Genomic DNA, 15,737 nt, shown 5'->3' with positions numbered 1-15,737 from the left:
TAAATACAAATCCCATAGTTAAACCAATCTATATTTTAGCTCATCTATATTATATCAATATAAGTTTTTGTCATGTTGGAGCCATTTGTAGCTTGCTATGCGGCATTGTTTTTGTTTATTTTTGAAGGCCATAAGGTGACATAAAGTTGTTAATAACTATTTGTTTCGTTCATCTATTTAGTTTTTGCAATATCGGCAAAAACATATTATCTTTGGGTAAAGAATAGTTTTTTATTACTTTCTGAAGCATGTGATATCCTTTCTGAATGCTGTGTAAAATATGGACCACCTAATAATTTACTGGTCTTTATAAAAGGAGAAATATATTTACCAAAACATTTAGTTTCGCTGTTTGTGTTTGTGTTTCAATCAAACGTAAAGCTGTTCTTTGCTTTACAGTTTGTCTTTTGATATTGATTTCTGGACATTTCACTGAAACCAAATTTTAGGTATAATATAAGATAAACGAATATCATTGACCGTCGTTTCTATTTATTTGATTGGAAGGTTACTCATGATAATTGCACTCTACATTAATTTGTAATTTCTTAACAACATTCTACTTTTAATGTAAACGTCTATGTACTAATTTCAAAATCTCTCAAATATTGAGAGTACTTCAAACACCATTACAGACAGATTTATATATGTATACATGTACTTAGTACTTAATAAATGTATATTATTGAAGGCAGTATTGTTGACATCTAAATATAGTTTTTTGGGTAGTTTGTTTGCTGCCTTCTGGTTTTGTTTATTTGCTGTCTTCTTGTTATATATTGACATCAGCTTTTATAAGTATTCATTGGATTCTATAATCTTCGTCATTGGTTATCTTAACATATATAACACTGTGTTTTGAGTAAGATGAAAAAATAAAAAGACCGAAAAAGCTAGCATGCATTAGCTAAATAAAATTTTGGAAGACAAGGTTGACAATTTAAAAATATTTTGAGTGTGATTTTGCCAAGATTGAGTCTATTGAACTTAAAGGCACCTTTATTGAACATGCGAGATAGAACACTATGATATGAACCATTTTAATTTAAAAATTTATGTAATTTAATTACGCACGCAACATTTAACAATAATGCATTGTACAAGTACCCTTTAAACAGTTACTGCATCAGTTGGTCCGTCATTTGTCAGCCTTACGCGGAGACTTACAACATATCAAAATTATTATGATATTTCATCACAGATTTTTGAAAGTTTTCATGCAATTTTAGTTCGTATGCTCAATTATGGGAAATGGAGCAAGTGTGAATATTACTCCGGTGAAAGGAGCTGATAGACTGAATAGGGATAATACTGTCGTTAGGTCTGTGCAAAATGGGCATGGTCCTCGATCTAGATCTACAGTGAGTGCCAGAACAAATAGATCAGACCAAAGTAAATCGTCCGGAGAAAATTATGTACCATCAAAAATCGTGAAAATGGTGAGTTTAATATGTGGAGTCAAAATATAGTCATGTTAAAATTACCTTTCAGTATGTAATTGTATGAAATAACGAAACTATTTTTCACGATGAACCATCCATACTCTACATTCAAATTTTTCTTCTGTTGCTCAACATTTTTTTAGGGAAAATGTTTATATTTCACATACTCTCTGTCTCTCACACACACAATTAGTATATATATGGGTTATTATAAAGTTTAGAGATTATTCAATCTCTACATCTGTTTGTATATTTATATTTATTAAGTTGCAGTAATTGATTTTTATATCCGATGATGTATCTTAATTCTTAAGAAGGCTGCAATGTTTTTTTTTGCAAATTGAGACGCCAGACTAAGCTGCTTTTACTATTCGGTAGATTTTGTTTCTTCTTATATAATCTCCGTGTTCATTCTCTCGTATAGAATAGTTATTTAGGTACATTTTCTAGTTGTGCCTGATTTGAAACATATTGTGCCCCTTTTAAATATCATGTGGCTTATTTGGCACGATACAATTAAATACAAATACAAATTAATAAAAGATATATATTTTAAGATCATTAATTTTTAACGCCGATGATTTAAAACAAAAGATGTTGATGAAATTAAAGATAACTATATAAAAGTAGTTTACAAATGATATCTATTTTATGACGTGTCATGACGTGAACTTCGGAAGGTGTCATTTTAAACATAACGAACAAAACCTATTAATTTATTTTAAATCTCTGTTCTATATGTTTTGACCTCCCGTGCATTTTTCCTGAGCACTTTCCTGGTACATCAAGATATGTGCATCTCAGACAGGTACGCACCCACGTTACTATGAAAGTTACTATTTGCTGACATGCATATTCTCAATCCAAACTATTCCAAATATATCAAAGAAAAGCTCACTCATACGCAATCCAATGTTGTGTGTGCTTAGTGGCGATCTGATGAGTTGATCTTTTTTTCAAGCCGATTCTTTAATTTATGTTTTACATGTATGCAGTACGATATTCATCATTGTCTTATGTTAGAGAAGGCTTATTTCTTATATCTGCAATTTTCTTCAAATGTCTGTTAGAAGCCTGTGCTTCAGTGGTTGTTGTTGATTTGCTGTAAGTGTTTTTCGTTTGATGTTTCTTACAATTTAAGACTGCATATTCATTTCCTAATGCAATAACAGATTATATACAGGGATAAGTTAACTATCGTTTAGACAAGCAAACAACGTTGTTGTGTTGGAAAGCACAATCCTACAACTTGCTTAGTACATCAAGTAAAAAGTTATCACAATTATATAACAACTAATATATAAATATATCTATTTTAATATCTTGAAACTGAACTGAACTGGAAGCAATGACATTTTTTTTATCTGATCGCAATAAAGCAAGTAAGCAAACCCGTTGACACATTCCAGACAAAGTCTATACATCAATATATTTACTTGTTTAAAAAAGGACTTTAAAAGTTCAACACGAAAGTTTGATAGTCTGATAGGAAATGTACTTAAAATTCACATGTGGTAAAAATCTCCCCTAGAAGACTTGTCGTATAGCGAATATAAAAATAATAAAACAGTACAGTTTTGTATTTTCTATGTTTTAACTATTAAATCATTATTATTGAAAAGTTTAACAATGTGGGAAAGAAATAATATAAGTATTTAACCGTATCATGATGAATGTGTGATTGAATTACAAAAAACTTACTTCCTTTTATGGTATTTGAACGTATTGACTTATTATTTAAAGGTCGAAATGAATGTGAGAGCTTTGACTAATTCATCATTTATGTTCAATCATGATGAATGTATATATTTATCAAATAGTTCTCGGTCTACTACAAGAGTACCTTATGGTAAAAAATTAATTATTTAAATGCGCAAAAAAGGCGCAACCCAGTACCGACCGTGCGAGGGCTGTATATTATTAGACAGGCAAGGCCGTCAAAAACTTCCCTCATCATCAACAGTCCCAATCATCAATGTGGTAGAGAACATTTCATTTTAGAAGTCCCGTTTGTGACCCTCGGCATTTTTGGTTCTTTGATAGGGCTGTTGTCTCTAGACATATCCCATAAGAACATTTTTAAATCGCCTTTCCCATATGTCTGGATCTTGATATGACGGTTCCGAAAAAAACCCGTCTTCATACTAGAATTTAGAAAAACTCTTTGAATGTCGATAAGTCGTTCAAGGTTTAACAAAAGATGTTATGTAATCATCTGAATTTATATTGAGCCACCACTTGTTGGGACCATGAGTGAAAAGACAATTTTACCTACTATATTATTCATGAAATTCGCAAAATAAAAGAAAAAAGAAATCATTTCATCTTGCCTTCTTATGTTCAAACTATAAAATGCTTGCGAATACTGATGAGGTACCCTTAACGACGAAAGACTTTTTACTCAATTTGAAGATAAATAAAAATTAAGGCTCATTTGATCCTGAAGGTAGCGAAAAACAGACGTTTGACGCTTGACAAAGGGCAATTCCTCATAAACTATACTGTGCAGAGATAGAGACATCATATTGTATGTGTATTTGATAACCTTCAAATCAATCTACCATTTAACAAAGCCATCATTGTTTAAATTATATGTACTGAATAACATATGGAAAATATGATCAACAATGATGTTAAAACCAATTAATATTGTTTAAATGACAAATGTGTGTTTTGAATCATCACGCCGTATAAATACAATTATATGCTGCTTAGCGCACTACACACACACTTTGGTATTATCACTATATACTAGCTAATAAAAGTAGCGATATACGTTTGCATGAAAAGGCCGGGAGGTTATGGTATACAGAAATATGATTAAATAACATGGACAATTTAAACTGTTATGTGTCTTTTAACATATATAATTAACACAAAGAATAAGTTGCTTAGTCTTTAGTTTTTTATGCAGTGTTATGTAGACTGTTGCTTGTATGGCATTGTCTTTTTCGTCATTTTTCGTTTTGTTTCATGAGTTTGTTATAAAACATGTGACTTTTGCATCTGCATTTTATAATAGAATGTAAAGTTTTGAATAATAAAACTACTTAATTAGCCTCCTTGTGTTGAATAAGCACACAGCTTATCCCTAGCATTATTTTATTATGTCTATTAATAATTTTTAGTTTGAACTGAAACTAAGAATACATTTGTCGTTTACGGACTTTCAAGGCTTAACCAAAAAGATTGTTAGTTCTTGTGTATTCACTCGCATCAAACTTTGATGACATTTGATAACAATAACTGCTATTTTAAAAACATAATATACTTAATGTTTGTTTTATTTTTTACACTTGACGGACGATACAGCCAAACATTTATTAGTTTGTTCTTTCATTAGATGAAAAGTTAGATTTTAAATGTAGGAAAGACTCTTTCAATGGAAAAAAATTCAAGCCATATATTTTTATTACTCCACAAAATAAGCATAAAATAATACAAGATAAAATAGATAAATAACTTTATATGAAAATACATATATGAATAAATTGCACCTATAAGTACTGCCAATTATATAATAGCTGTGGCCGTCAATGTCAGAAAGTTTATCATATTCTTACATTTGAAATATTGCTAAGCTTTATGATGTTTTTTTGTTAACAGGAAGGAAGGCGAATTTCGTTGAAATTTGCTACGTTCAAATTTGGTGACTTCCGGCAACTTACCTTCTCCGAATCACACCACTTTTATACAGACGAGGACGAGAAAACACTGGAAGAGATACCACCACCGCATTCTCCTTACACAAGGAAAAATGAGTTCTTCGATCCGGAGGATTATGCTGAGGTTGACAAATGCGCTTCTGGTGTACGTATTTATTTAGAAAACAAAAAACATTTTCATCTAATTCATGCTATTTTTAAAACCATTGGATAGTGTTTATTGTCAAATAAAACAAATCGTTATTATGTTGACAGAAACAAGGTTATGTTTTAGCCAAACATTGCCTATATTTTAAACTTATTTATAAATGCGATGTGTGATATACGACTTTGAGATTGCTATCCAACAAAAAAAAAATCCCATTTTTATGTCTTTTAATACGCACACATAGAGTTATTGACTTATAGCTATAAAATGTTCAAGAAATAGACCAGGGGTTTAAAATTCAGTCTTTAAGTAACATGAACCCAATGATATGCAAAATCAAATATCGTGGCAGAAATCCAACATAAAAAGGCTGGTGGTTTTTCAAAAGTGATCTCACGTTAAGGCTTTTAAGTACTCAGAAAAAACCATACGTTACATAAAGCGAAGAAAGAACACAAAATCTGAAATGGTCTCCCTTCAAATAGATTTGTTTTAGAATATTGTATGTTAGAAAGTAAATATTCTGTTACTTAAATTTATGATTTGAACCTATTTCAGATTCCGAAATCAAAGGCGACATCAGGGACATTAAAATCTTTAGTGTCCCTTCTAACAGACCAATACGAGGACGATATGTCAAAGGTCAGGGCCATTTATGTGTGGTTGACCTCACTCAACATCAATAAACTGTCTCATCCTTTAAAGAACCCAAAAGTCGGTTACACGATGTTCTATCTTATGAAGATAAAAGAAAGACTTGGAAATTATTCTCAGCTGTTTAATAGAATGTGCAAGTAAGGCATTTGATAAATTATGGAATTTGAATACTTGTTGTATGTATAAAAAGAAGATGTGGTATATGCTTGCCAATGAAACAACTCTTTAGCAAAGCCCATATCGCATTGAGCCATAAAAGGCCCCAAAATGATACTTAATCATATATTATAATTTAAACGAGAAAATTAACGGCATAACTCATACATGTACAAAATAATGACCGAAAAACAAATACGTAACACAGCAACAAACGACAACCAATAAAGTAAAGGAGCCCTTTTCACAAAAAATCTGAAGTGTAAAATAATCTTAAGATAAAAATGTTTAGTTGAATTGGAAATAAGGAATATCTTAGACTTACGATAAATTTTACACTTAAGAATTTTTGTGAAAAGGTCTACAGGCTCCTGGCTTAGTACAGGTGCATACCATAATGTGGCGACCAACTCTCTCGATAATCCTGGGACAGTGGTGCAACAGAAAAATACAATAACTGTACAAAACAATTATTATTTATATTTATATTTTATGATTTCTGTCGTGGTTCCATAAAGGAATGGGGAAATTAAATCCGTTCGTGTGGACGCTTTGGCTATATATAAGGTTATAAACTTGTCTGAATTAGTTGAAATATTTGTCCAAAAAAGTAATTAAAAAAAAAAATCAAAATCAGATACATGGAAAGGCAATACCTGATCATTAGTCAATTTTCACTGATCATTTTTGACTAGGGGCCAGTTGAAGCCCGCCTCCGGGTGCTGGAATTTCTCGCAGTGTTGAAGATACTTGTGGCCTTCGCCTGTTTTTCTGAACTTTGGTCGGGTTGTTGTCTCTTTCAAATATTACCCATTTCCACTCTCAATTTTACCAACAATTTCATCTTCATTCAGAACCACCGGTATTTTGTTATAATTTTTTTTTGTACATTTGACTTTAACTGAATAAAAAATAGAAGACACCTTTCTATAATTTGAAGATTAACATATTTTTACTTGTTTCGTTGTCTTTTCAGTATTGCTGGAATTCCTTGTGTTGTAATACATGGATACCTAAAAGGTAACACATATGAAATAGGACAAAAACTGGACATAAAAACTCACTACGGTGAATGGAATGCGGTTTTGATTAGCAGTCAATGGCGGTTTATTAATGCGTTCTGGGGAGCATGTGCACTCGGAAGTGAGAAAGCAGTAAATGCTGCTCAGTATAAACCTGATGAGAACTATTTTGTTCCTGATCCGCAGCACTTGATTCATACGCACTTTCCAGAAGAGGAAAAATGGCAGTTATTAGAAGATCCAATCACGTTTAAAGAATGGGAGGAAAAAGCTTACTTAAAAGAACGATTTTTCGAGTTAGAATTACGTCTTTTGTCTCATCAAGAGTGTGAAATTACTACAGAAAATGGAGAAATAGAAATGATGTTTGCGCTACCGAAAAAGCGAGCAAAAGATTTGAAATTTATGGCATTAGTTTATATGAAGGAGTTTAATGAATGGAAAATCTTAGATGACAAGAAAGTTCAACATGACTTCATTCACGTGCCAATAGCGGAAGCACTTGTAGTAAAACTACGCTTTCCCAAACGCGGAATTTATCGGTTTGAACTCGTTGGTAAAGACACAACAATTACAGAAAAGGATTATGACTTCGATTGGGTAGCCATTTATAAAATCAAATGTGAACAAGCTGCTAGTCCATACTCCGGATTTCCAAGAGTTGGCGCAGCTGGTTGGGGTCCTAACAATGACCATCGGCTGGAGGATCTTGGATTAACTCCTCTCAAGCATACACAAGGGATGATATTTGCAAAAGACGGTTTCACAAAACTCAGGTTTAAATTCGAAGAACCAGAATTAGAAGACTTACAGTTGTCAGTGAAAATGATAACGGTGAAAGAATCTTTGGATGAGGTTCCGACTGAAACCGAGGGTATCCGAGTTGAATCACATGATAAGCATGTGATTGATATAGAAACAACACCCGGAGAAGAGGCAGCAGCGTGTGTTTTTGCTCTTGTTGAAGACAAAACGTATGGATCAGTTGAAGTCAATATTTGTAACTATTTGATTGTTAGTTTTCCTATAGATGAAATAACATTGAAAGACATAGAATCAACGCGGAAAAGTAAGTTATCATTTGTGGAGTCATTTTTATTTTTGATAAGTTATACGATATTTTGCTTTTTGGTTGAATAATTAAATAGAATTAGATTTATTGCAGGTTTTTTTGTGTGTAAAGAACCCATTAAGTTTAGTCCTTTATCGTACTTTTATGTTTGTATAACTAAAAGATTATGGAATATAAGTTCCTTGTGGTAATGAAGGTTTATGAACTAGAACCTGAATTCTGAAATCTATATTTAATTCAATTGTTGTCGTTTATTGCTGGATATCATATTTGCATTTCGTTTACTGTTTTCTTCTACGTCATTTGGTTTCCGGTGAAAATTTGTCTTTTGGGCAGTCATACCCCATCTTCTTATTTATATAGGAACATTAATCAAGGAATTAGATGTAGTGCCCCTGTTCCGATAGAAGATTATAAAGTCTTTACTTGAGTGGGCTAACTTTGAACTTTTAGATAAATTGAAGTGAATCATATCAAACGTACATCCACGTTGTCGATTTATTGATTGATTGCTATTTGCTCTACACCACATTAACATCCACGTTGTCGAAAATATAACACAAATTATTCGGTCTGTTGCAACTGAATTCAAATTATTTTTTTAGCTTTGTTATTGGCTATTGAACAGAAGAAGCTCGATTTGTTGGAAAGAGCAGTAGATATAGTAGAAACAAAAAATTACGAAAGACATATGCCTAAGGAAACTGAAACAGCTCGAGATCTGATAGCACGTCTTCGTAATATACAGAGACTAATGCATGATGTTCTGGCATTAGATAACAGAGTGTTCGCTGAGATTCGATCATATCCGAGTCCTATTCCGGAAATTCACGATGTGATGAAAGCAGCACTGCTTCTTTTGGGAAATTTCGAAGAGGAGACAAAGGTAACTGGCTATAAATAGTATAAAATAATCAATACTCCAAATGAGAAATAAAATCTAAAAGATTAACGTAAAACTTTTGAAATTATGGAATTAACTTGATAAAATGATTGGCGCCAGTGGCACCTTAGTAAAAAGTAGTTACATTCGAAAGACCACGAAATTAATATATAATACATATTCAAGTCAGTGATTAAATAATCTATATAAGTATTTATATTATTTAGGTTGTCTTGGTAAAAAAAAATCATTTTTTTTCTGTTTGTTGTATTAATAGTAAACTTTTTAGCACACATGTTGATAATATATCACTTTGATAGTGTTTTAACATATTCATTGGGGAATATTGTCTCATTAGATGACTTATATTGCATAAGCTCATGAATGCAATTCCAGCTCATCCATTTGCGAATAAGGTTTAGATTTTTAAAATTTTAGCATCGGTCATTGTTGAAGAGACATTAATGTCGAAATACGCATCTGGAACAGTTTTATGTATTTCATAATTTAAATATCAATTTCAATTCCCAAGTCTTATTTTGGTCGATATTCAATTTATTACTTTGGTGATTTTGGTCAATATTTATGCAATAACCCTTTTTCTGTATGGCAGAGCTGGGAATCTGTTTAAACCATATTTTGCCAATCGATAATTTAAAGATATATAAGGACTAGATCAATATTATAGTGTTATTAACTGGCTGTTTCTGTAATGGCACTGGTATAGATTCAAGGTTTGCTGTATTGGCCTCGAAACCCGTAGGGTCGAGGGCCAATACAGCTGACCGAGAATCAATACCAGTGCCAATACAGAAACAGCCAGCTCATAACACTTTTATTAAATGATTATTAGAGAATTAAAAACCGGAAGTGAACGTCCCGTATTAGCCCATGGGCCAATACAGCTTCCCCCCCCCCCCCCCCCCCCCCGCTTTTTTCTGTATTGGCCCTGTTTTTTCCGTTTCAAAACTTAAAGACGTTACAAAACATTGCACATCATTTAACCTGTTTATTTTATGACTTTATTTTAAAAAATATTATACAAATGTTTTTATGCATAACGATACTTCCAAAGTTAAGTAATGGCGTAAGAAAATTGAAAACCGGAAGTGAACGTCCTGTATTAGCCCTAGGGCTAATACGGCTTTTCCCCCCGCTTTTTTCTGTATCGGCCCTGTTTGAAGAGCAATAATAAATCTTGATTTATATCGACAGTGGAACGTCTTTAGTATGGCACATGCTGATTTATCCGTATTAGGGCTTATTTGCTCATATCATTTAATAACATAGAATAATTCACGGCAGCTTTTCGTTATACTTTCTTTTTGAAAATATCATTTTGCTAAATATATATACACTAGATTGTTGTATTAAATAATGTTTCATATTTGCAAACCTAAGTAGAATCGATGTATGCCAGAATTGTATTGTTTTCCTTCTTTTGTAGTACTGGGACAATGTACAAGCATTGCTTGGTAAAATTGGTAAAGAATCAATTAAAAGACGTATAGCTTTGTTTGATATTGATACATTAGAGCTTGATATAGCTTTAGGTGCCAGGAAGATGTTAGGGAATCTTCTGATTGACAATGTTAACCAGGCTAGTGCAGGAGCAGCGACATTTTATGTATGGGTACGTACATGAGTCAAAATAAGTAACAAAAATACCCGAACTCCAAAGCAATTTCCATAAGTGGAAGTCCATAAAAACTGTCAATAAATGTTATCAATCATAGGAAGAACCAACTGTCATATTCCTGATGCGGTTCAGTCATTTCCCGAATAATGTTATGAAAATAAACTCATCATAGATACCAGGACTAAATTTACGCCATATTTATATATACTATTTATGGTCCGCTAAAGTCAAAATAACAACTAACACATATTATGATGATGCAGGCCACAGATGTGACGGTTTATGTTTCAAATCAATCATATCAAAAGATACATGTATAAAATTTGCATACACTACAATTATAAGTACCAATTATGAATTTAATATACAATACTTTCATTACAGTCATTACTGAACCAATGAGCATGTATGTCATAATAAAAAGACAAATGTCATCAATTATTGAAATTGAATTTTTTGAAAAGTAAATTAATTTAGAGTTATCTCCCCTTGACTATAAATTTGTTAATAATAGTGTAACATCTCAACTTTTGGGAGCAGATACCGCCATACCCCTCTTAATGTCCTCATTAGATTCAACCATTAACAATCCTCTTTACAAGGAGGAAGAAAGGGGAAGGGGGAGGGGATAAAAATATATATGAAATTGAATGTCACCAAATTTCTGTACTTGTTTCTCCTTCGGCAGCAATTTGGAAAAGAGGCTGTATATTCAAACATGTGCTTGTAGCAGCGCCCCCTTTCAATTAAAGAATTCCAAAGAGTTTCAAGACAGATAATAACATATGTACCTACTTAACTATTTTACATATTTCTAAAAATTTACAGAACATGATAACACAAGACTGAATACAATAAAAGTTTACAGTCTTTATTTGTGCCATAAAGTCACCTATGCTGCACACAAGTGTATATATTTACGCCAGACGCGCGTTTCGTCTACAAAAGACTCCTCAGTGACGCTCGAATCCCAAAAAAGTTTTAAAAAGCCAAATTAAGTACAAAGTTGAATAGCATTGAGAATCAAAATTCCTTAAAGTGTACAGCTAAGGTAATCTATGCCTGAGGTAGAAAAGCCTTAGTATTTAAAAAAATTCAAAATTTTGTAAACAGTTAATTTATAAATATAACAATATCAATGATAATTCATGTCAGCACAAAAAAGTGCTGACTACTGAGCTTGTGATACCCTCGGGGAAATAAATCTCCACCAGCAGTGGTATCGACCCAGTGGTTGTAAATAAACTCATTATAGATACCAGGACTAAATTTTATGAATACTCATCAGTGACGCTCGAATCCATAAAAAGTTTTAAAAAAGACCTGGTTGTAAAGCTATCTAATCCTCCCACAGACATATAATGAATGTGCCGGGTTAAAAATGTTGTGAGCGCCAACCCTCCCCGATTTGACATTGGGCATTAATGTATCAGCACAACGTCAGAACAAACTATGAACAGCAGTCGAAAAGGCTTTGACCATCAGTTCGATACAAAAAAATCGAACAAAAACACAAACATCAAATGACAGAATTTTTATCCGTCCATCATCTCAACAACAACAAAAACACATAAGTACAGATCTAAGAGTACTCGCAGTTACTGATAGCTATAAAAGCCTATAATAACTGATAAATAAATATGTAAATAAGACAAAAATATCAATCAGTAAACATCAAACATCCAATGGATTTAGTGTAACGGCGTGCTTAGCTCATTTATAATGATCTGTTTAATGCATTTAATGATCGGTTTTAAGGCTGTACAACTAACTGAAAACAATATTGCATAAAAGTTAAAATAAAAAATATTGAAATATTGAAAACGTCTTTTATCACATTTGAATACATTTTTAAATTACGATGATTTTTGTTAAGGTGCAAGGAATTGTGAACGAAATGCAAAGTCGGTATTCAGATATGATTGGATTAGTTGCCCCTCGAACTCATCTGATGAGTGGACAAGGAAAGCCACTTCAAATGGTTTTAGATGTGAATGAATATATGGCACTTCATGACATATGATTACCTTGAGAGGTTAAATTTGACTGTGCTGTTTGATTTTTGAACGCGTTAATCTGCTGTGTTGGTTCTGTTTGAGATTAATATTTACAAAAAAGAACCTAAAACATATTAACATCATAACACACATGGATTACATGTTGCAGTGGGTTTCAGTTTCATATTTGAAGTTTGTTTTAGAGTGCTTTCATTTAATTTTTGCTTAACTCTTAACATAATGGCAAATATAAAACTATAGTTGTATTGTATTGCCTGAAAACTAAAAATTGCATTTTATCCTACTTTCAAGACTTTATGTGGAGTGATAGCAATTAACTAAATGTACACACATTCAATCAGCAAGTGCAATTTTCAATACGATTTATTTATTTGAAGGTGTGTAATGATATCTTTGTCAATTGGCTGTCCAGTGTTGTTTTTTTTTGATAATTGTAACAATAATTTTATTGTTATATTAATATTTTCTTGGCCAATCAAATCAAGAAACAGATATAGACGAACGACATGCTTTTATCATAAATTGTATTGCTATAAGTTAGGGCGTTAGTTTTAACGTTTTTTTGTAACATATTCACGTTCGATCTTTTCATCATTGGGTTCCTTATTTTTAAAGGCAACAAGGTGGCTTATTATTGCTTATATTCACCTCATTGGAACGCTGGTGTAATCTTCTGTTTAGCATTCACACCATATCTGCTCATGTTATATAATCTATATAAAGTTTTATAGTTGATTAATGTTTAAAATTTGGAAGTATCATCTAGATTAAATCATAAACGATGGTCTGAAAGGGTTCCTGCAATTCTGTTTCATTAAAATAATTCTTAACTATAGTATTCATTCATAATTTCAATCTAGATTCGGGCACATCAAAACTCGACTACGATGTTAGCGTTTGTGCATCGTTAATAACCTTTGTGGCGATCACTTTCTATTGGATTGTTTCATTGACTTCAAATACTCTCCTTGTAGAAATGCATAACAATGTATAGACATGTCGATTGTGTTAAGTAACAATCCCAAGTATGATTTTTTTGGTATTTTGTAGACAATTTTTAATGTTCACTTTGGTCAATTTCAGGTAATGGGAGTCATAGAAGAAGTTGAACGACGAAACTACAAAGTGATTGACAATACATTCCCAAGGACGAAACGTCAGAAGAAATAATTATATGGATTCGTCAAAAAATAATTGTATAGTTTATACCATCGATCATGTTTGTGTAGTACACTTAACACGCTGTCAAAACTTTTATTTAGAAATACATTTACCAAAATACAAAAAATCTAATAAGGACACAAACAGCAAACTTACATAGACTAGAAAACAAAATCTTCATTACGACACTAACTCATCGCTCAACTTTTTAAAAGTACCAAAGTTTTATAACCAAAATACTGGCTTTTGAAAAAAAGTAAACTGTTACCATTTATTTTGCTCTTAAATTGGAAAAAAAACATAATGGGGAATTTGTTATATGTGAACATATTTTTTCTGAACATGGTTATAATGCAAACATATTTGTAGGTCTAAAAACGAAATTGAATACTTCAATTCATTATTTTTTTTCATATTTGTTTCACTGAAATTTAAAATTATGATCATTTGTTTTAGGAAATTTCTGTTTTATGTCACCACACAATTTAATGTATTTTTAGTATGTTTGTAAGCATAGATAATTAAGAAATGATATGCATTCCTTGTAGATTATATACATTTACACCAATACTGTAAATTCTAACCATATGTAAAACCATAAAATGACATTACATTTATTTGTTTGATTTATTCACCTAAAAAATCTCAGTCTGAAAAAAACACAATTGAATACTGTTTATTCTGGTATTTTTGCACCCATTTGTTTTTGCTACTTTGTAAAAAAAGACAAGTAAGGGAAATTATAAATGGCAATTTTATTCAATACTGCATAGAGATCAAAATTTATTTTCAAAGGTTTTTGTTTGTGATAACTTGTTCGTCGTAATGACATAAACCTTATAAAAATTTCTAGTAGCTTAAAATTATTTTTGATACACATATTTGTCTTCCCGATAATCATAATACGGTCATATCAACAACTGTTTTACATGCAGTGGTCGCTATTATTATTTAGGTATAGGTCAAAGGTTATGTTTTGAAATGCTCTATCAGATATCCATATTATCAATGAATATCAGCGGTTATCTGATCTACCATTTTCACATTAATGAGTATTTTTCAAAATATTTGCAGTTTTAATAATTTTTTCTGCATTCTTTGTTTCAAAAAATCTAGGTGCTAGTTTATCAAAATGGTAGTTGTCCATTTTTTTTTATTTCAAAATTATTCTTTGTTGCTGAAAGAGACTGGTACAAATGTAAATAATGTAAATGATAATTAGGACAAAAGCAAAGCATCTGCTTGTTAATAAATAAATATTCTCTGTTTTTAATTTTTACATTTAGAATAAGTCCATCAACTTGATGTAAATTTGTCACACGTGTTTATTTATATCTCATCAGTATTTAATGTGATGTTAAGATTTTCATAAGGTCATCATCTTCCTGGTGACGAAATACTTAAATGCACTTACATGTAGTTGTCGTGTATAAAACTAATAATGATATTACTCGAAAAAAACCCAGTAAAAGACCATGGGAGAGAGGTTGGAGATACCAAAAGGATATTCAAACTCATAAAATGAAAATAAATGACAACAGGCAAGACATTTTTAGATACATCATAACCAAAAAAACATAGTATAAGACAAAACACATTTGCCAGTGCCTAACCGTTCTGTAACATGGGAAAATGGTCTAAAATCACATCAAAAGAACAAGCTGTAAAAATCAGTCTGAAAAGGCATTATTCATCATATCAATATAAATAGATATAGGAAAATGTGGAGTGAATGCCAATGAGACAACTCTCCATCCAAAAAACAATTTAAAAAAGTAAACCATTATGGTCAATGTACGGCCTTCAACACGGGGCATTGGCTTACACCGAACAGCAAGCTTTAAAGGGCCCCAAAATTACTAGTATAAAACCAT

General features: G+C 31.7%; 1 protein-coding gene across 2 annotated transcripts; it reads left to right on the top strand.

The window, feature by feature from the left end:
• The first annotated feature begins 1,130 nt into the window (after positions 1-1,130).
• On the top strand, positions 1,131-14,480 carry LOC134693748 (uncharacterized). Of its 2 annotated transcripts, XM_063554656.1 has the most exons (8): positions 1,131-1,439; positions 5,049-5,252; positions 5,814-6,049; positions 7,045-8,159; positions 8,768-9,048; positions 10,493-10,678; positions 12,561-12,719; positions 13,786-14,480. In XM_063554656.1, exons 1-7 carry the CDS (start codon positions 1,245-1,247, stop codon positions 12,705-12,707), a joined length of 2,364 nt encoding a protein of 787 aa, XP_063410726.1. In that variant the 5' UTR covers positions 1,131-1,244; the 3' UTR covers positions 12,708-12,719; positions 13,786-14,480. The 2 variants fall into 2 exon arrangements, with proteins under 2 accessions (XP_063410726.1, XP_063410727.1); XM_063554657.1 differs by lacking the exon at positions 12,561-12,719.
• Positions 14,481-15,737: the final 1,257 nt, after the last annotated feature.

This window comes from Mytilus trossulus, chromosome 12 (genome assembly GCF_036588685.1).
Source record: "Mytilus trossulus isolate FHL-02 chromosome 12, PNRI_Mtr1.1.1.hap1, whole genome shotgun sequence".
Taxonomy (NCBI): Eukaryota; Metazoa; Mollusca; class Bivalvia; order Mytilida; family Mytilidae; genus Mytilus; species Mytilus trossulus.
The sequence above is the reverse complement of the archived record's forward strand: the minus strand, read 5'-3'. Positions and strand labels throughout refer to the sequence as shown.

Excerpts from the sequence above, each read along its gene's own strand:
- LOC134693748 (XM_063554656.1), top strand. The coding sequence starts at position 1,245 with ATGGGAAATGGAGCAAGTGTGAATATTACTCCGGTGAAAGGAGCTGAT. Across the intron at positions 1,440-5,048 it reads CATCAAAAATCGTGAAAATG|GAAGGAAGGCGAATTTCGTT; the intron begins GTGAGTTTAATA and ends TTTTGTTAACAG. Across the intron at positions 10,679-12,560 it reads CAGCGACATTTTATGTATGG|GTGCAAGGAATTGTGAACGA; the intron begins GTACGTACATGA and ends ATTTTTGTTAAG.